Here is a 20,282-nt window from a genome sequence, read left to right as displayed (position 1 = left end):
TTCCCGGGGAGGAGAGCCAAACATGAATGTCCAGGCTAGTACGCATGGCGATCGATGACGACGGATAAGCAGTTTTCCTGTAACGTTATGTTGCTTCTCAGCCGTTAGCATAGGTGCAGAAAAACGGCAATCTTGAGCTTGTGGATGCTAAAACAGGGGAACAGAGTGTACACAAGAATGATTGACAGCGCCAAGACACTCCTCCTGGTTCTGATTGGTTGCTTATTACTGGGAAAGTACATTTTTTCAAATGGCCACTGGGAGGAGAGAGAGGAGCTTCAGTGTTTTCACAGATGATCTCTCTCGTCTCATATAGTCAAACTTTTAACAAATATGAAAAAACACATTTTAATAGGTCACTTAATGTAGCGTGAACTTTTTATCCCCTTAATTTTTATGTTCTGAAAGCTAAAGGTCAGAAATGTGTTAAAAAGCACAGCCTTTAGCAAGTATCAGCACTTAGTTTTGTAGCAGATCAGAGCCTCTTTGTTCTTCTTGAAGATATTGTTGCCACTTTCTTCAAGAAAAGCTCTTTAGTTTGCCGAGACTGTAGGAAATATTTTCTGCTCTGCTGTTTCCAAGTCTATTCACATTTGTTGTTTTAAATATGTTCAAGGTCCTTTTTAACAAAACACCATCCTGTTTCAGATCAGAATTTACAGAGTTTTTAGGGATTGTTTTTGATCTATTTATAAAGCACACACACACACACGTGTTCATAAGTTTAAGGAAGACTTGGCGATGCATCATCTTTCCATACAAGCATTTGCATGGTTAAAGGGACTTATTGCTAGTCATATTTTTTATGTAACCTATGGGAAAGAGAAACGTATAAACTCCCAGCTAAAAACCCAAATATTTTCCAGTACTCCATTTTATTTTTCTATGATTAGCTTCTAAACCAGAAAAAAAGTGTTCCTGATTCTCTGAGCCCTGCGTGAGGGTTCGAAATGATCGGAGCTATGGTCAAACGGCCTCTCTGCACATTTTCAATACGATCGCATAGGAAATGGTTCTTTCCTATTGTGTCAACCTGGGGTGGATTTTCTTTATTATGAAACCCAAATGTAAGATGTTAAAGTTTACAATGGGGGGGAAACCGACAACGCCACCTAGAAAAACTCCAGGAAAATATAATGGTAATAAGGACACAGGTAAGTTCTACTGGAAATGAGACAAGATTCAGAAAGTTCTACAAAAATTTATTAAACTTCAATATGTTCTTTAAATTAACAATAACCTGAAATTGAATGGTTAAAACAGTGAATGCATTTTTAATGAAATTGGTTATAATAAAATGTTTAAATTTCAAAAGAAAACTGAGGGAGGGGGGTAGTGAGGAAAGGGGCAACATCCAGTGAAGAAAAGGGATCACCCTGGATACTACAAAAACACGGCAAACACACACACACAAGACAAGACACCGCCACCAGGGATCACCACCGCCACCACAGAAGCCTCAGTCCCTAAAAGAAAGACAAAAAATGAAACATGAATAAAACTGTGATACAATATTGCTCTTTATCCCGTTCGTAGTGCCATCAATGCTCCCGGCAGCGGGGGAAAAGTTCATACAAATCTTTTAAAACATTTCTTCGTAGGCAAAACATCAGCGAGTGTACAGCCAAATATAATAGTCGTCGGGGACTCAGCAGGAGGCTAAAAAATAAAGTAGATTATTAATACAACTGCTGATAAAAACTATAACTTACTGTAGCTGCTTACCTGTAATCCGGTAAATTACCACACTGCCAGATAAACAGATCCACAAGTTAGCCTATGCGGCGCAGCTGTAGCAAAATGCTAAGTAAAGGCTTCGTTTACATGAGATGGATGTTACCTAGCCACGCTTACCTTCCCGGCAGCAAACAAACAAACGAACAGATTGGTCCAGGAGTTGGAGGAGCAGAGAGGGAGGCTAAACAGATCAGACCAGCTTGCATTAATTGCTACGATTAAAGCTGACAAACGAAGAAACAGCCACGCTTACCCAGCACAGTTCAGCAAACAAAGGAAGCAGAATGAGTTGACGTCATGACGCAAGTAGCCTTGCGGCAGGTAGAAACCTGCTTATATGCAGCAGCTGAAATTGGCCTTAAAGTGGCGGCGTACCATTTATGCTACTACACTATAATCAATCAGCATTTTTTATTTTTTTTTTACAGCGCAAAGAAGTTCTGTTGAAGAACGACATTAAATTGTTGCACTTTCCTGCTTTGTTCCTCGAAAACAAATAAAATGTCTCAATGTTTTCAGTATTAACCCTTTGTTTTTCAGGTGAAAATGCACAAAGTTTGTTTTGATGACAGCTCGCCGAAAATAAGAGTTGAGCAGATGGCAACACAACAGAACCTTGCATAAACACAGCCGAGTCTGGTAAATCTTCTGGGAGTCTTTCTGACTCAAGAAGGGATTTTTGATTTTGGTTATTCTCTCTTACAAGCTGTTCGTTTAACAAGTTGTCTTGGTTACAAGCTTTGGTTAGCGAGTCGGAGCCCTTGCCGAAATGACTACGACCACACATTTCAACAACAACAAAAAAAAAGTGCTGCGATGTGTTTGTGTCACGTGTTTTTGAGTGAATTATTTGCTTGTCAGTTTACCTTCGACCTACTTTGGAATTTAAAGTACTTTTACTCCACAACTGAACGTATTTATCTGCATTAGCTGTGGCTCCAGAGATATAACAAATAAAATATTGGACATTAGATCAATCTGCAAAGACTTAGCCATGCAGGAGTGAATTTCCACCCTGTAAGGGGTCTTAAAATAAAACGAAACTTGATTTCTCAGTTATAACTATGGCATTTATTTTCATATTTAACTTTTATTTAGCAATAGATATAAAGGAAGACCATGACTTGGAATTTTTTTTTATGAACATTTTGTCAAAAACCACAAGGACTGTGGATCCTGGTGTTTCTGAAAGTAGCAAATCTTTCTTGAAGTGTGGAAATAAACTCAACTTTTACAAAGCATCTACTTGGCTTAAAACTTGGCTCTCAACAAAGCTTTCTCTGTGCTATTTCTTTTGTTTTCTTCCTCTAGGACTCATACTGCTCGAGGTCACTCTGATTATCTTTCACTCCAATTTGTTTACACCGCTAATCTTCATTTACACATCGTTTTCCTTTTGTGTGCAACAGACCATCGATGGAGGTATTGCTGAAGATAACTTGATGCAACCTGTTGAATTTTCCCAGAGAAAATACTCATGGCCAAGTGATTTTGTTATTTTTCTTCTACATTGTAAGAAGGCCTTGCTCAGTTTTTCAGTGGCTCAGTTTCTCAGTTTCTCTATATCTCTCCTGGAAAAAGACAAACCCAAATATTCTCATTAACCCTGTATATACAGTATTTCTCTTTTGCAAAAACAGAAAGAGAAATTGTGTGGCTCATTCTGTCTCTCCTAAAGAATCCCTCCTGTTAGAAGGAGGTGGATATTTTCCACTGTTGCCACATTCTAGCTGTGAGTAAGAGATTGTTGCAAAAACGACTCCTGAAACAGGCCGACCTTTCTTAGAAAGATAGATATTTGACCGTATTATCATTTAGATAGAATTGAACGGCAAGTATTTCAATACGAATTTGACTAGATGAGCGAATTGTTTTGGACTCCATTTAATTTGATCTAATCAGAAATAAATTTGGACTTTATCTTGTAAAGCAACTCAAGATGAGATTTGCTGTGAGATGGCAGAGTATAAATAAACTTTTTTGCATTTATTTTTTTCTAACCGTGTTTATTTACCCATTCCAGACGAGCCACCACACACAGATAAATACAAGACATGGGCTCCAAAGTCAAATTCCTTATGTCAAGCAACTCCAGAACCGGAGACATCAACAACACATGCCCACTCTGCCAAAGGTACCAAAAGCTGGTCAAACTGTCAAATGGTGTTCATGTTCTTGATTGGCCAGCAAACTCCCCTGACCTGAACCCGACAGAAAATCTACAGGCCTGTTTGTCAAGAGGAAGGTGAGAGACATCAGATGACTTGCAGTAATTCATGCAAAAGGAGGTCCAACCAAGTGTTGAGTGCATGGAAATGCACAGAATGCCTGATATCTGTGCTTAAAATATCTGGTTTTGATTGCTCTGTTGCGATATCCAGTGAAATTGAATTTCTGCTTTTCTTTAACTGTATGAGCCATGTCAATTAAAACTGGCAAAAAAAAAAAAGCTTGAATTATTTTAATCAACGTGGTCTGTAAAGTGACCACTTCACTTTCTGAGACGACGGGCAAGAATTACTGCAACTTTACGCAATATTCACATTTTTTGAGATGTAAGCTGAACGACAATGATATTCACAGAGCCACACTGTCTAAAACACAGATGATTCCAATCAAAGTACTGTTGGTTCTATCTATTCAGAGATAAAAAAAAAAAAAAATTGTGCTTTGAATTACAAAGCAAATGAGGGACACGGTGAGAATAGAGCGTCGGTGGAGTTTAAAAAAAAAATCCAATTTAAATACATCCTTTCTGTACCGCATACCTGCTATATGGACACCTGCTCATTGTGCAGCATAACTCAAGGACAGAGTCAGCAAAGGGAATATGAGCCTAATCTAATCCACAGGCGTTGAAATCTAAGGAGCTGTGAGACAGGCAAACAGTCGGGATGTCAATGGGGTGAGACTTTCGCTCCGTCTTCCTGCTGAGTGAGCTGATGAGAGGGGGAACCGCAGTGGAAACAGGAGACTGCTCACCTTCTCCAAACAAGTACTTTGTATTCCTTGTCGGTGTGCAGCGGGGTGCAAAGTTGACAAGTTTGTACCTTGTGCCCCCCAGAGAGAGAAAGGAGAGGGGGGTGAGTTGAGGAAATGTCTAACAATGAAGGAAGGAATCGCATCAAATAGAAAAAAAGGAAGTCAGACAAATCGACAACAGACGCCTCTTACTGCCTTGTAGAGGAATTCATACTCTCTACACCTTTTCACATCTTTGTCATTGTTTTACCCATGAACTTTAATGTAATTTGGACCAAAACATACTAGCGCATAGTAAGGTGGAACAGCATCTCTTCTTGTTTTTTTTGGAAAATGAAATATGAAAACTGTGGCTCGCAATCGTATTCAGCCTCCGCTAGCTTTGTAAATCTAGAGGCTGAAATGTTCCCCAGTTCAATCAAATGAAACGTTTTGCCACAGATCAGGCACAGTGCATACCACTTCACAATTTGACGGCATCAAGGTTGACACATCTACCCATGTGATTAACCTGAAAATTTTAAAACATTAATATCATATAACGCAGATGAATCAAAACCACTATTTTGACCTAAAAGTCTCTCTCCCGCGTTGGGTTAGCCAGTTCGCAGCAACGCGTTGTGGACTCGACACATAGGGAGCGACAAACGAAATCAAAAGATGCTGTGTCAGCAGGGAGCAAAAAGAGTTGAACCTTTTCAACTTTCTTGTGTTGCGTCACTGGCCACTTGTACGAGGTGAAAGTTTCACGTGCATGAATTATGCTGATCGCTCATCTGGATGAGGACTGTCAAACAATGCAAAGAAAACAAGTTCATATTCACTTAGAAAAAAACAATACTAATGTTTTAACTCAGGCCGAGTTCAGAAATCAATATTTGGTGGAATAACCAGGAGGTTTTCAATGGTGTTCAGTGCAGTGGTCTCTTAATTTTGTCCAGAGCTCTGTATATGATTATTAAGAGTCATATGCAGTGGTCAGATCAGAGATGATGAAATAAACAAATGGATACATAAGTAAATAAATGCTGTAGAGAAATTTCATGTCTGGAATGCAGCTCTATTGGGAATAAATATTTATTTAAAGATGATCAAAAGAAAAGAGAATTGCGATAAGTAAGAAGAGAAAAGCTACAGGCGATTTCAGAACAGCTGATGTTCTACTACTGACTCAGATTTGCAGCAAAAGGTTTGGCAGGAGAGCTCATGTGTTTCAGTCCCAGAACATCTGAGAAATCATGGGCACTTCGGCCTTCTTTTTTCTCTGTCGAATTATGTTTTACAATCTCCCCCAAGGTTTACAAGACACAAGCCATCTCCACAAACCCTGCTGAACCGTTACAGAGAGCTTTACATAACGCGACCTGTTTCACAGCTCCCAGGTTCCCCATCAGGAGCTGCATGATGTCATCAAGTCAAGACAAAGCACAGGAGAGCCATTATTTCCTGCTCAGTGCTGTAATGCTCACCTACGTAAAACCGGGTGACGCCGGTTATGAAACAAGAGAACACTCTGCGAAGCCCTACAGGTGTGTGTGTGTGTCTGTGCTTGGAAATCAGCTCCTTCACAGAAAACATCCAGTGCCAAATGAAGGATGATGAACCACGTGAAAACTGAACATGAATAGGTAAATGGAATCCAGATGTACTGCCCAGCGTGGCACAGAAACCGAGTTTTTCATATTGTGGAAAATCTGCAAAGGTTCAACTCAAACTACTGTTTAGGGGACGCATGCGAGCGAGTTGGCTGTAGGAGAAAGGCGTGAGCGTCATCCTCGGACAGTCTCATTTAAAAGTCTGCTTTGGGCCAAAAACTTAACGGGGGCGGTGTTAAGGCGCAAAGTTTGTGTAAGCTTAACACGCGGCGTCTGGATCAAGCCACAGCTTGACATCTGTTGTGCTTGAATGACCCAGAGAGCTGAAAACATGAACCGAGTTCAATATTAGCCCCCGCTGAGGCTGCAAAGCCTTGGCTGTGCGTTGTGTCCGACTGACGGTTAGCTGACCTGAGGATGGTTTTGAATTAGTTTTTTTCTCTCTCTCTCTAGACAGCCGAGGCAATCACATCGGTATAAAAAAAAATCCTCTCACAGCACCATGGAAAATAAGCTTCCAGAGGAGGTTCTAGTGAAAACAAAAAAGACATAGAGAAGAGGGTGGAATATTAGAAAGTTATGTAGGAGGCTTGTTATACTTAATGGGGCAGTTGGGTATCAAAGGACCCCACGTGAGGTTTTTTTGCAGAATAACATGGTGGTCCTGTGGATATCATTTTATTTTGCATCACAACAACCCAATTTTACTTCCAGTTTGACATGTGTCGGTGCTTGGTCTAAATTCACCAAGTGTCGCATTTCAACCCACAAGGTGCCCTGTTAGTGTCCCTTTTCAGTGTGCTTGGTAAGTCCAACAGACCTAAATAGAAATCCCCATAAAATCTGAAATAGAAACCATGAGATGTTACCCAGACACCAACAGCCTTAATTTGCAAACTGATCTCTTTTTCCAAACAGAACGATGTCCAAGATCTTATTAACCAAAAGCAAGAATATTAATAAAAAAAATGGTTACAAGCATATCTCTTACTAATAAGTTAGAAGGGTTTTCCTAAAGATGAAACATTTAGCTAACTCAGTTTAATATACTTTCAAATCTATTTTTTCTGCAGTTCATGTTTTCCTGTAAAGACACTGTGTACAAATAACCATATTTTTTCTCACTGACAAATCAGACCACATTTTTCCCTTTTAAGATCAGTTAGGATTAACAAAATTATTTCCATTTGCTAAACAAAAAAGAGAATTTCTGTGACACGTTTCTTAGTATATTCATCAAAGTTTGAATTCTCTAGATTTCCCTGGCCTTTGAGCAGTTTGTGTAAGGCCAGAGGATGTTGCCGGCTTTGTAAGCTTCTGGTTTCCCAACATTTGAGTCAATACCTGTGGATATGTTTAATAGAGAGCCTGCTCCCTTGTTTTCATATTTTTCAGGAAGGAGACTGAACGTATTTTAGTGTCAAATGATCAATAAGCCCAAAAAGTAGTGAAGTAAAATACAGAGAAAATGCTGTCTTAAGCTGTTGAGAGAATACCATTGTCAGCTGTGAAACAACCAGAGACATGAGCTGAAGGGCCACTCAAAGAGGAAAAAAGCTATTACTTCAAAGGTAAGACAAGCCAGATTTCATTTTGTAATATTTGTAAACCATTGACATTTGGTGGGAGAAAAGGGGAACTTTACAAACCAGAGATTACAAGCCTAAATGGGATTTATGGGGGTTTGAGGGTTGGGGGCTTGGTGCAGGAATAATGAGTGCATGTCCCAAAATAGATGGCATTATAGAAAAAGAACATTATGTAGAAATTCTGCATCAAAAGCAAAGTTAAAGCCTGGACAAAAACTGAATGGAAAATTATGTCAGTCACACAGCCAAATTAGCCAAAAAAAAAAAAGGAAAAAAAGGGGATTGGGAATCACAAAGTCATTGTTTTTAGAATGGCCATCACAAAATCCTTATCTCAGTTCCAAAGAAAATGTGTGTGCAGTTTAAAAGGTACAGAAGAGCAAGACGGCAAGCAACAGTTCTGTCAAAAGGTATATGGGCCAAAAACACATTTCTTCCAAATATTGGTAATGTATGTAAGTTTTTGAATTTGATGAATTTTCTGACCTAAAATAGTAAATGTTTAGTTTGACAGTGAAAATAAACAGTATCTCTTTGTCAAGAAAAGGACAAAAGAACCAATTTTACCACTGCTTTAGATATAATATGGTGATTTCCTTGATCAACTTGGAATATTTAGCACTATGAGTCTGGTTGTTATTGGGATGTTGTTTTTCAGACCTTGTTTATCTATTAGCCTAAAAAGACCCTAATATGTATTTTTTAAGATGTCCTTAAATCGGTTTTGGAATTTTGTTTTTGTCAAAATGCTCCCTCAGTTGCGAAACTTGTTCCGTCTGTGTTGTCACTGCCAGAGGAGTCAACATCCTGTTGGTCAAGAAGTTTTGGAGAAGCTTGTCACACAAATAAGAAGCATGCTGTCTACCACAAGGTTGTGTTTAAGTGCAGTGTATTTTGTAAGCGATGGTGTTTTCCTAACAGCTGAGGAGTTTCATCAACAAATATCGTCTCCTCAACTGTTTCTCTGACTGAACATTGCTCAGAAATCTCCAATAGTTCTTAGCGGTGAGCAAAACAGCAGCAGCAGCTAAGATCTATTTTTATTCCCTATTGCTCTTGAAGGTATAAATATTCATGCCAAGCCAATAAACTTCACCCAGCAAGACATGATAGTGTTTAATTTTATAAGCGTTAGACCGCAGTTTAAATCTCTTTTTAAGAGTTGCAGTAAAAAAAGATGCCATTGTTAATAGTTTCCATTGCCATAATTCAACTAACCCCTAGTTGGGCAACCACAGACTCGACCCGCAACTATTTTTGACTTCTGAAAACAAAATATCTGTGGTGCAGAACGTGAAAGCGCAAAATATTGACAAGTTGGGGGTGGGTGCGTGTTTATTTTGACCCCAGTGAGGGAACAGGATCAGATAAAGCCCTCAGTCTCACCTCTATTTGAGAGCTGTTTAGGTTTTGCTCGCAAATTCCTGGATATTGAAAAACTGATAAACTCAAGTCTATGAGAACATTTTTCTCTGCTCTGTTACTGAGAAAAGAAAAAAAAAACCATGAAGATAAAGCTGAAAAGGGTCATGAAAGAATGTTGGAATGATCATGAATCATAGAAGCTAAACGAGACGCTAAACGCTTAAGGAGTGTAAATCTAAAACAGCAGGACAAAGAGAGATAGGAAGGAAACCTGATGTTGCTATAGATTTAGTCGACAAAAGAACTGTACTGTTCTGCAGTAAAACAATCCAATCTCTTAATCTCTGAGCCACAGTTGTGGTTTTGATGGACATTAAAGCACTCTAAAGCCACAGACTAGATCACACACCTATGCAATTAACTCACTGTCAAGCGCAGACCACATTGATAATTAGCACAGAATTGTGGTGATAAAGCCTTAAGTGTGTCACCTTCCAGAACTAGGACATCAGTGTAAGTTACAGAGGCTAATGGGACTCTCCGTCGCTCACAGCGAAGCAGCATATGAGGCACTATACTGAGTATTTAAAGGGAAAATACAGGGACTACCCACATATGGCTGTCAGGTCACATAATGAATATATTAAAAAATAAAAATGATTTTTGGTTTCCTTTAAGTCACATGTGGTTTTCTTCTTTTCTTTTTCCCCCTTTCTGAAAATGAGCAGATATATTGTCAGCTTCATTTGCAGTAGCTTCATTTCTTCTTCTTATTATTATTATTATATGCTATCAAGCCTCTTATTGGCTTGCATTCCTCATTCTGCTGTTTTGTGCTTCCGCCCTCCAGTTGTTGAAAATGATTAAATCATGCAAAAAAGTTAAGACGCCATATGACAGCACACACGGTTTGTTTTCGTTTCTGTATATGTTTAATACAGCTTTTTAAAAAAAATGTAGAAATTGGATATGATTTGGATCACATCTCATTTTAAGCTGAGTGTAGATGTGATATTTAGTGAATAATAAGTGTCTCGTTGACAGCTAACAACAAGCAACATTTTTCTTTATACTTTTAGTTTGGTACGCTTGTGACTTTTTAGGCAGGAGTGAACGTCAGGATGAGTTTAAAAGAGCAGCCTGAGGCCTCCAGAATAAATAGTATTGCAAACTATGAGTCTGATAAGCAGTGCTAGGAAAGTTACTTTCAAAAAGTAAATAGTTTTCAGTCATTTCATGTTACTCTGTGGAACAAGTTACCCTGACGACGAGGAATGTGACGGTGAGAAAACTTTGCGTGTGTGTGTGCGTGTACTTGTTTAGGACCATTTCTGGCACATTTACTAACCTTCTGAAGATCAATGGGTCTTATGGGGACCAAACCCCACAGAACCCCTTGTATAGGGTCTTTGGTTAGATTTAGAGGTATGGTTTGAATAAGGCTTTAGCTAAGGTTTAGGCACAGATGTAGTTACCAAAATGAATGGAAGTCAATACTAATTTGTGTGTGTGCTTGGGATTTATTTTGGCTTACAGGCCTCTGGTGAGTTATGGCTCACCAGATGAAGCATTGATAACACTGCTGTTCTGAAAGCATATGATAAAGTGAATCTATGATTAAAGTTTGACTATGGGGTAAAATGAAATGTGTGAGAGGAATCATGATGCAGAGTTGCTTTAATTTTCCACCTCACCATCTGCCTTCCCAGTTGCCTCCAATCTGAGCATACTTATGTGTCAGACTTTGTTCGTTTTTTTATAGATCACGACCTTTATGTGAAAAGTGACATACGGCAGTTTCAGGTCCTGTTTTTTTTTTTGCCTACATCAACTTCATAAATGAGCCACCTGATTCTGATCTCTTTGAAATGAAGTGGCATGACTTTAGACAAGGGTTGCCCAAAGTCGGTCCTCGAGGGCCGGCATCCTGCATGTTTTAGTTCTCTCCCTGGTTTAAAGCACCTGGACCAAATGATGGCTCGTTAGAAGGACTAAGAAGAAAATTGACGTGCTGAAAAGGTTGTTACTGCCACCAGGGAGAGAACGAAAACATGCAGGATGCCGGCCCTCAAGGACCGACTTTGGGCACCCCTGCGGACTGAACATGCAAGGAAGCCCTCAAACATTTCCTCAGCCCAACATTGTTTGTTTCCATGGTCTGCATGGCAATATTACCATATGGTTGATAAGATTTTCTCTAATTGTACCTGACTGTTTTATCCAGTGCCTTGAAATCACTAATTTGACTGGACTTAAAAGACGATATAAATGTGACACATTTGGAAAACCCAAGTATTTTTTTATTATTATTATTAGGTTAAGCAAATTATTTTGAACTTTAGAACTTTCCAGTAATTAGACAAAGAATTTTCTCATCCTTTGGTCATTTACATTAAAATAAGATACCAGACGATTTTGGAGGTTTCCACTTGTGGCTGGTGATTGCGGCTGGCTTTGACCGCACTGCCCTCTGCTGGATAATAATTGAGTCACACAGCTAGCTCTACAGAAAGATGGATATGTGTTAGGATCTGCGTACAGGATTGCATGAAATGCTTATTTTGTGTTTCGTCCCTAAGACTTTCTATTGCACTGTAGACATTGCGTGGTTCTTGTTGCCAAGGCACCAGTTATGTAACACAGTGATGTTTATACACATGCAGGACAATAGAAGACAGCTAACTTTGCATATACATTTATTTACTGTAGTTATTCTTGTTTTTGACATTAGTGGTAGTGGCAAACACGCCCCATGAATTAAAAAAAATATTTTATTCTATATTCTTTGTTTTAATCTCTTTTTTTTGCAATGTTTTCAATTTGCCATGAGAGAGCGCTCTTGCTTTAAATACATCTTAAATGAAAATATGATTTCATATTTTCAAGTAATTGTCAGACATAAACAAGTGGGGCGTTTTATTTAGCAATATCTGATTCATCCAGTTATTTCCCTAACACAATTCATAACATTCATACAAGAATGTAATTAAAAAGGCAGAGAATGACATATTGTTTGTGAACTAAAGAAATAGCAGCTATCAAAATTTGGCATTAAAACAGACTCGCCCCAAAGCTGACCTTCACTGGCACAAAACTCTTCACTATGCATGCCCAATGATGATAAAAGATTATTCCTGATCCCTTAGTAACCAAACAAACCACTATCAATCTCAGATCCCTCGTCCTTTTGTCTCTCGCAAGACTTTGTCTCACATGTCTGTCAGCAGCAGATCATGTGCTTTCTAGGCGGCAAATAGACATTGTTGGCCTTATTGCCAAAATATACTCAAAGCTCAGTATCCAAATCAAGATCACAATGTGTTATGCAACCTCAGGAAAACCATTTTGGAGACAGATTTAAAAGTAACAACAATGTGGCGCTGGAATGAATAATAGTCCACAACTTTTAACACTCAAGCACAAATGTTTTGGCAAAACTGTGATTAGCATTGCAAGTAAAGTGTGGCTGCATCATTTTGTAAATACTATGTAGTGCTTAGAATTAAAAATTATAGAATCAAAATTCTTGTACTTTCAACAAAGCTACCAGTTTTGAGCTTTCTTGGTAGTTCTTCCATACATGCATATGCATACATTAGTGCACAAAGTTTCTGATAAGCAAGCAGATCAATCAAGACCATCTGTAAAGCACAAAAATATGTTTCACACAAAAAAACCCAGTTAAGACTGTCAAGACGATGTTTAGCACAGGAGATTTAATACAGGACCAAAATACAGACAGAAGATTTGAGGGGCATCAATGGTGAGGTTTTATTGATAGAAATAAGGACACTTTACAACCAAGCCACAAGGTAAGTGGAACATGAAGAGCAGGTAAAGTGTCAGAAGGATTCAGTGACAGACAATGAACATCCAGGAGCTTAAATACTGAGAAGTGTCATAACTGACAACATGCAGGTGGTTGATTACTCATAACAGGGTGCAGCTGGCAGAGAAGGCAAACAGACTGAAGGAAGGATGAAAAATGATAAAAAGAAGCTGAACAGAGACTGAAAGAATCTAGTACAGAAAAGGAAAAAGTCTGAGAAATAATCTGAAAGGGTATAAAAAATAATAAAAACAAAACACACACACAAAAAAAACAGAACTGAAGAATTAACTAGAAGGCCTGTTGAGCAATAACAAGGAGAGTAGAAACAGAAAGAGAAATATGCACCAAAGTCCCACAGTGGTGAAATTCAGGTGTACCAACAGCATTGAGGCACGGAGGTTCACACAAAGATACAAAAAGTATTACAATTATATTAAAAACAAATTTAATGCAACACTAACATACTGTATTGTGAGGTCAAGATAATAAAATAAAAATACTACCAGAAATAACAGTACCATCTTAGTGATTTGAAACCGAGTAGGACACAGAAAAAGATTATTTACAGTGGTGAAAAATGAAAACTGTGAAAATAACAGAGATGTGCAATACCACCAGAAATGTTATTTAAAATGATTCAAACTGTGCAGATACCAACTGGGATGTAAAAACTGGTTGAGTCTGTTGGGATCAGTCTAACAGCTGGTGAGAGGAAGGATCTCTGGCAAAGCTCCTTTGTGCATTTAGGATGCAGCAGCTTGTCGATGAAGGAGCTCTCCAGCTCAGAAACTGCATCATGCCTGAATTTGGACACATTATATAACAGTGGTGCTATTTTAGCCAGAGTCCACAAAATCCTGAGTTGATGGTCTGTACTCTGAGTTGTCCTCTCCAGTAATGAGACAACTATGGCAGCATTATCAGCAAAGTTCTGAACATAAACGAAAACCAAAAGTCAAACAACGAAGGATGTTTGACTTTTGACTCACAAAAACACAGTGAGATATTACAACAAACCAGTTTTTCGCCACTTTTTCGCCAATTGACTAATTTAACAAACTTCAACTGGTCATTAAATGTGTTATCTAAACAACTGGATTGGACCTGAACTTTCAATTATAATACGGTAAACTTAAATGCAAAATTTGAAAAGACACTTACTGAAATTAAGAAAATTATTTATTTACGATCACACATTAAGTCCTCTTATATTTCAAGTTCTTAAAGTTCTTCATTTTATTTTGATACAATGGAAACATGTCAGCTTTCTTAGCTCCTGCCATGAATCAACTCTTTGCTGTCTTATGAATTCCTCCTTTCACTCACGGTTTCTTAGAATAGTCACAGAACTAGTCATTAACAAAGATAATGTCTGTTCTTGTGAAACTCATCAGTATAAACCAAAGTGAACCTTGATTTAGCCACTCATCTGTTTCAGTAGTATTGCTTTAATAGTGACAGAGCTCTTGAGTAGCATTTGAAATTATTAGTAGCCTGTGCACTATGTTTTCTTTCAGTTTCATTAAAATATATTTTTTAATACCCTGACTACAAAAACTGACCATCTAAGCAGGTAAATATGCCCCTCCTTTATCTTTTGATCATTTTTAGTGGCCTGGTGTTCTTAAGCAGTCGATGTCTGTGCATTCTGGAGTCTTTTGAGTGCTTTCTGAATCAAATGAAGAAAGAAGTGTTGTATTTTACACAATGGAAAAGAAAAACAAAAAATACGGAACCATTTACAGATTGGTATTATGATTATGGACAGAGTTACAGTATGAGGAAGGTAAATAAGGCTACAGCAGAAAAGGCACACACCCTGACATCGTTATCTGAACTGCTTCCTTCCTGTTGCACCTTCTTCTATTTTCAAGAAACAGGACAGACCTTTCTTTCATAGTGCAAGCGATTAAACTGGTAAACAGTAAAAATGGTACCATAAATTCAAATCTCTTTGCTGTTAATGTCAGGATTGTGTGTGCATGTTGCTGTCCCTGCTGACACTGCTGCAAACCAATTTCCCTAAAGGGACCAATAAAGCCCTCTGTCTGTCTGTCTGTCTGTCTATTATAATCATAATAACACAATCCAGTAATGCTTTAGTTTTTTTCTGCACAATATTTATCTTATGTTGATCAGTTGTTCAGCATCACCTCACATTTCCCCATGTGATTTTGAAAACACACCGTCGTTGTAAACAGTGCCGTCATTTCAATAAATTCTCAGCTTCATGCAGAAGAATTTGATAACTCATCTGGTACTTACCACCTCTCAGTCTGTTTTACATACTACCCTGGAAAAAAACAAAGTTTGTGTGACATTTGGCACGTGAAAGGCTTATGTTTTTATAGTTTGCTGAGCTAGAAAATTACCACAAACATTGCCCAATTGTGCAACAAATTGTGCAACAAACAGCTCAATTGTGACTACAAGAGTCCCAACCTGTCTCTTTACACCTTCTGCTACATACCTATTTCTCTTTTTACCTGAGAGTAAAATGACAAAGAGGCAGAAAAAAAAGTTTGGCTTCTTTGAAATTTTGAAGATAAAAAAAATTATAGTAAAAAAAAAAAAAAGATTATTAAATAGTTTTCTTGAGACAAGACAATCCAATGAAAAACGCTGTGTGCATAATGGGGTGGTATTAAAGTCACTGGATCTAAACTCATTGCAGTCACAGAGTTAGCCACTAAATGAGCTACATATTAAAGCTGCATTATCTTTAATGTAAATACTGTTTTCCCCATATTTGTTAAAGCTGTCACTGTGTCGTGACAGCATAATAGCAGACAGATAATCCGGGAAAACAATGAAGCTCTTCTGCCTCCTCTCTGTGGTTCTACTGCCGTGTGCAGAAATACAACGCACACTCTGAAATAACCAATCAGAGCCGGAGAAGAGTCTTGTTGTTATGCTCTGTTGCATTATATTCTGCTTTTACTTTTAGTTTCATTATTTAGTTCGTTTAGTTTTATCACGATAGCGTCAACATCACTATCAGGCTTTCGTTTCTCTGCAAGCAGGGTTTTGCCCCGTTTCCAAATTTCCAGCTGTGCTTTCTTGCCTTTTTAATTCTGCAGAACTTGCTGACTTTTATTTTTACTTCGGTTCTGTTGTTACTGAGTCAGACATACAAGTTGCCTTGCTCACACACACCATTTCAGACCACTACTTTTCTAAAACACTCAAAAAAAACCCCGGCTTTGACATAAATGTGGTGACTTTCTTGTCCTTAAGACATTTTGTAACAATTTTGGTTGCATCCTCAGTCAATACTGATTTGGAATAAAAAAATGTATTCTATATGGGAAATATTTCCCATATTTTCTCCAAATGTAAGAAAAAGTAGTAATAAACAAACTATTCCTATTTGTTTCCAGATTCCCTAGACTCTCAAAGAACTAAAGTTAATCTGAATGTTTACAAAAGGAATCTTGTCTTTTACATATCAGCCATCATCTTTATCTCTGGGAAACAAAACCCATCGTCTTCATTTTGAGAAAATTCACTTGAACTAGACATCTCCTTTCAATGAAACTGGATTCAAGTTACCTTGATCCATTAAGATGCATTGGCGGTGGACGGAACATGTCAACACGACCAAGTTAAAAAGAAAAACACACACCCCTTTAAATGGGAAATGCATCACTTCACACTACAAAAGAGGAAGGAACCAGAGAAAACATTTCAGAGAACCAGTCTGACTCCCACTTCATCTACTTCGGACGCTGCATCACTCTACGCTGAAACTTTAACTCAGGTGTGGATGCTGGACAAAAGACTGCTAAGTTTTGTAAATAATACTGTAAGTAATCTGGTTTGCTAGTTGATATTGGCTAGATTATTTTTGTGCAATGTGCGAATTGTCAAGTCTAACCGTTCACATTTCCAGCTATAAAAAGATTGCAATAGAAGTCATATATTTTGTGTTTGGTTGTTCGGATTACTAGACAGGAAGAGCTGGGTGTCACCCACAAGACAGTGGAAACTGATGTTAAATTTACTAGAAAATATTACTCAGGGGTGTCATATCCCTGGGTGTTTGGACTCTTTGTTTTGTTGTTTTTCTTGTATTAATTTCCTTTGACTTGTTTCTCCTCATCCCAGATTATTCCCTCAATTAGTTCCGCAAGTTTGAATTTATTTGCTGTTCATATGATCTTCTTGTTCGTCCCTCCTGTTAGTTTAGATTCTTATTTTAGGTGTTGAATTTATCTTGTTAGAATTTGTGTTTAGGCTTCCCTCTGGTGTCGTTCTTGTTTCAGACAGTCTGCCATTCACTCCCCCATCCCCAGCTGCTAGTTATTTACCTCATCATACCTGACTCACTCCCTTCCCAGCTGCAGTCAGTTTCCCTTATTAGTTCCTTTGTCATGTCCGCTCTCTGCTCTTTATATCTACCTCCCGCTCATTACTCTCCACATTCCTCTTTCTGTTTCTTCTTCTCTCTGTTGCCCTCCCTCCATCTGAACTGAACTGGTTGCCTGTTCAGTTCAGTTTTGCAAATTCATAAAGAAAGTATTTTCCACGTGCTCTCTGCACTTGGGTCCTCCTTAAAACCCGAATCGTGACAAGGGCGGAGGATGTAAGTGATGATGAAGAGGGGTTCCCAGTATTGAGCCGTGGGGAACACCCGGGGTGAGAGTGGAAGGTTGACATTTGAACAACTTGAGTTGGATGAAGTGAGTGCGGCCTTATAGCAAGATGGTTTGAACCAGGTTTATTGGGGTGCTAGAGATACTAACTTTGCAGGTAATCTGTGATGTTTTGGAATTTGTACAAGAAGTGCTCCTACTGCTTTGCAAATGTCGAGAAACGCACCACAGTGACTGAGAAAAACTGCAAACGCTGATAAACTTAACCGTCGTGTCAGACAAAATCAGACTTGCAAATCGGTAAAAGTTTGAGCAGCAACTCTTTTAGAAGCTCTGTGAAGGTGGCTGCAGAGGGAAGTGCGATTAACTCATAGTTTCGTTTCCCGGGGGATTAAATATAGATTATCTATAAATGAATATATTTGCATCTGAAGATCGCATACTTGAATCTAATAACTCATCTAATTTGATTCTGCATATTACTTTTCCAAATAACCATGTTGGGTTTCTGTGAAGTTAAATCAGAATAATGCCTATTTTATTTTTAACAAAGTAAAATAGAAAGCCTGTACTCAAGAGAATAATGTTGCATTTCCGCAAATATGTCTCTGTTGGTTCAATTCATGCTATCATGTACTACAAACTACAGTTCTTTATCAGATGATCTGTGGAAGTTGGAATGGGAGGAGAGCAACACCATTCTAGTTAAATACGGGAAAGATCTAAAGCAGCAACTTTGCTTGTGGAATCCTTATATGCTTTAGATGCAAACTACACAATCTCTTGTGTGTTCATCACCATAAAGTTAATGGCCCTGGTAGTCAGACGCCCTGTCACGCTGTACGAAAGGCACTATTTTCTGTTTACTCTCTGCAGTGTACAAATAGTGGCAGCACCGGCTCACTGTCTCACCCCAGTTCACGCCAGCAGAAACTGCAGGAGCCACACAATGGTAAGCCTGATGATCACACATAAAAAAAAAAAAAATACGCTTGCTTAAACAAGAATTATGTGACCCTGAATGGCTTTTTTTTATAGCCCACAAATTTTTCTTTAATCATCACTTACCCTTTTTGCTTCCTTTCTTCTGTTTGATACTTCCTTCCTCCTCCTCATTGTTTCTTCTCCCTTTCGCCGTGGCAGGTGATCAACTGCACAAACTTAAACGAAGTGCTGGAGAGATACTACTTGTCGCCGCTCTACGCACTCGAGTTCTGCGTCGGCTTCCCCAGCAACCTCGTCGTCGTGCTTGGCTACGTATTTTGCTTGCAGGAGTGGCAGAGCTGCAACATTTACATCTTCAGCCTGGCCATCTCCGACCTTGTGTTCCTCTGCACTCTGCCACACCTCTCCTACCTGTACGCAAACGAGCACGCCGTCAACGACCCCTCTGTTTGCGTCATAAACCGCTACGTCCTGCACGTCAACCTTTACTCCTCCATCCTCTTCATGGTTTGGATCAGCATGGATCGCTTCCTGCTCATAAAGTACCCGATGAGAAACCACCGCCTGCTGAGACCGAGAGCGGCCCTGGTCATCACGGGCCTGACCTGGCTGGTGGTGAACGTGGAAGTCTGTCCGTTGATAACCCTACTGGTGCAGGACTTGCAGGAACATAACTGGACCCGCTGCGGGGATTTCGCCAGTCTTAAAGGAGATATTAACCCACTGGGCTACAGCTTGGGGTTGACAGTAACCGGCTACATCCTTCCTCTGCTTGCACTGTGCTCCTTTTCCCAGAAAATCTCCCATCTCCTCCAAATGCAGGAACGAGCTGTACAGCACAGGACGTCCTACAAGAGGCCTCTCAGAGTTGTTGCTTCAGCCACGGTCATGTTCCTCATCCTCTACACCCCGTATCACATTCTTAGAAACGTCAGAATCGCATCTGAGCAGCCTTGGGCCCAAGTTCACAGTTCTTCCCTGGATTACATCAAAGCCATGTACATCTTGACGCGACCGTTGGCGTTTTTGCACAGCGTCATTAACCCGGTCTTCTACTTTCTCATGGGAGACAAGTTCAGAGAGCTTCTCATTTCCAAAATCAGAAACGTGAGCAGCAAAACCAAGCATAGACGAGAACCAGCCTGAGCACAGGAGTCATGAATTATCACATGCAAACAAACCACAGTGTTGTAAACACATAATTCTTGAGATGTCAGAGTCTTAGCACTTATTTCTAAAATGCAAATTATGTGGCGGCATTTTGCTAAGTGCAAAAAGCATGATGATTTCATACTTTGTACGTTTAGAGTTTAACGTGTTACTTATGTCTGGTGGCCTGTGACACGGAATAATCCTTTATTTTTGTACATAGACATAGTAGGCACAATAATTTCTAGGAGAACTTGTACATTTGTGTATATAACATATGCATTTTTAAATATATATATATACTGTATATACTGTATATAAGCTAAAACACAATTGCAGGGTATTTGTTTGTAAACATTGGATTTGTGGGAAAAAAATAAAGGGCTTTTCATTTTTAAGATAAAATGTAATATTTTTATCACCACACAATTAACAGAAGATGTGTTATAAATCTGTTGCCATTGACACTTGTTGAATCAAGAGAATGTTTTGA

General features: G+C 38.9%; 1 protein-coding gene and 1 long non-coding RNA gene across 2 annotated transcripts; one reads left to right on the top strand and one right to left on the bottom strand.

Annotated features, from left to right (window-relative positions):
- Positions 1–1,246: 1,246 nt before the first annotated feature.
- On the bottom strand, positions 1,247–2,026 carry LOC116708099 (uncharacterized). The gene is made up of 2 exons (XR_004336603.1): positions 1,855–2,026; positions 1,247–1,748 (listed from the first exon to the last, which is right to left on the bottom strand). It is a non-coding gene; the product is annotated as an uncharacterized LOC116708099 (long non-coding RNA).
- A 14,775-nt stretch (positions 2,027–16,801) lies between these two features.
- LOC116708034 (succinate receptor 1) lies at positions 16,802–20,151 on the top strand. Its single transcript, XM_032545787.1, has 3 exons — positions 16,802–16,905; positions 18,572–18,647; positions 18,839–20,151. The coding sequence occupies exons 2-3, from the start codon at positions 18,645–18,647 to the stop codon at positions 19,784–19,786; spliced, it is 951 nt and encodes a 316-aa protein (XP_032401678.1). The 5' UTR covers positions 16,802–16,905; positions 18,572–18,644; the 3' UTR covers positions 19,787–20,151.
- The last annotated feature ends 131 nt before the right edge of the window (positions 20,152–20,282 follow it).

The sequence above is a fragment of the Xiphophorus hellerii genome, chromosome 18, assembly GCF_003331165.1.
Source record: "Xiphophorus hellerii strain 12219 chromosome 18, Xiphophorus_hellerii-4.1, whole genome shotgun sequence".
NCBI lineage: Eukaryota > Metazoa > Chordata > Actinopteri > Cyprinodontiformes > Poeciliidae > Xiphophorus > Xiphophorus hellerii.
The sequence above is the reverse complement of the archived record's forward strand: the minus strand, read 5'-3'. Positions and strand labels throughout refer to the sequence as shown.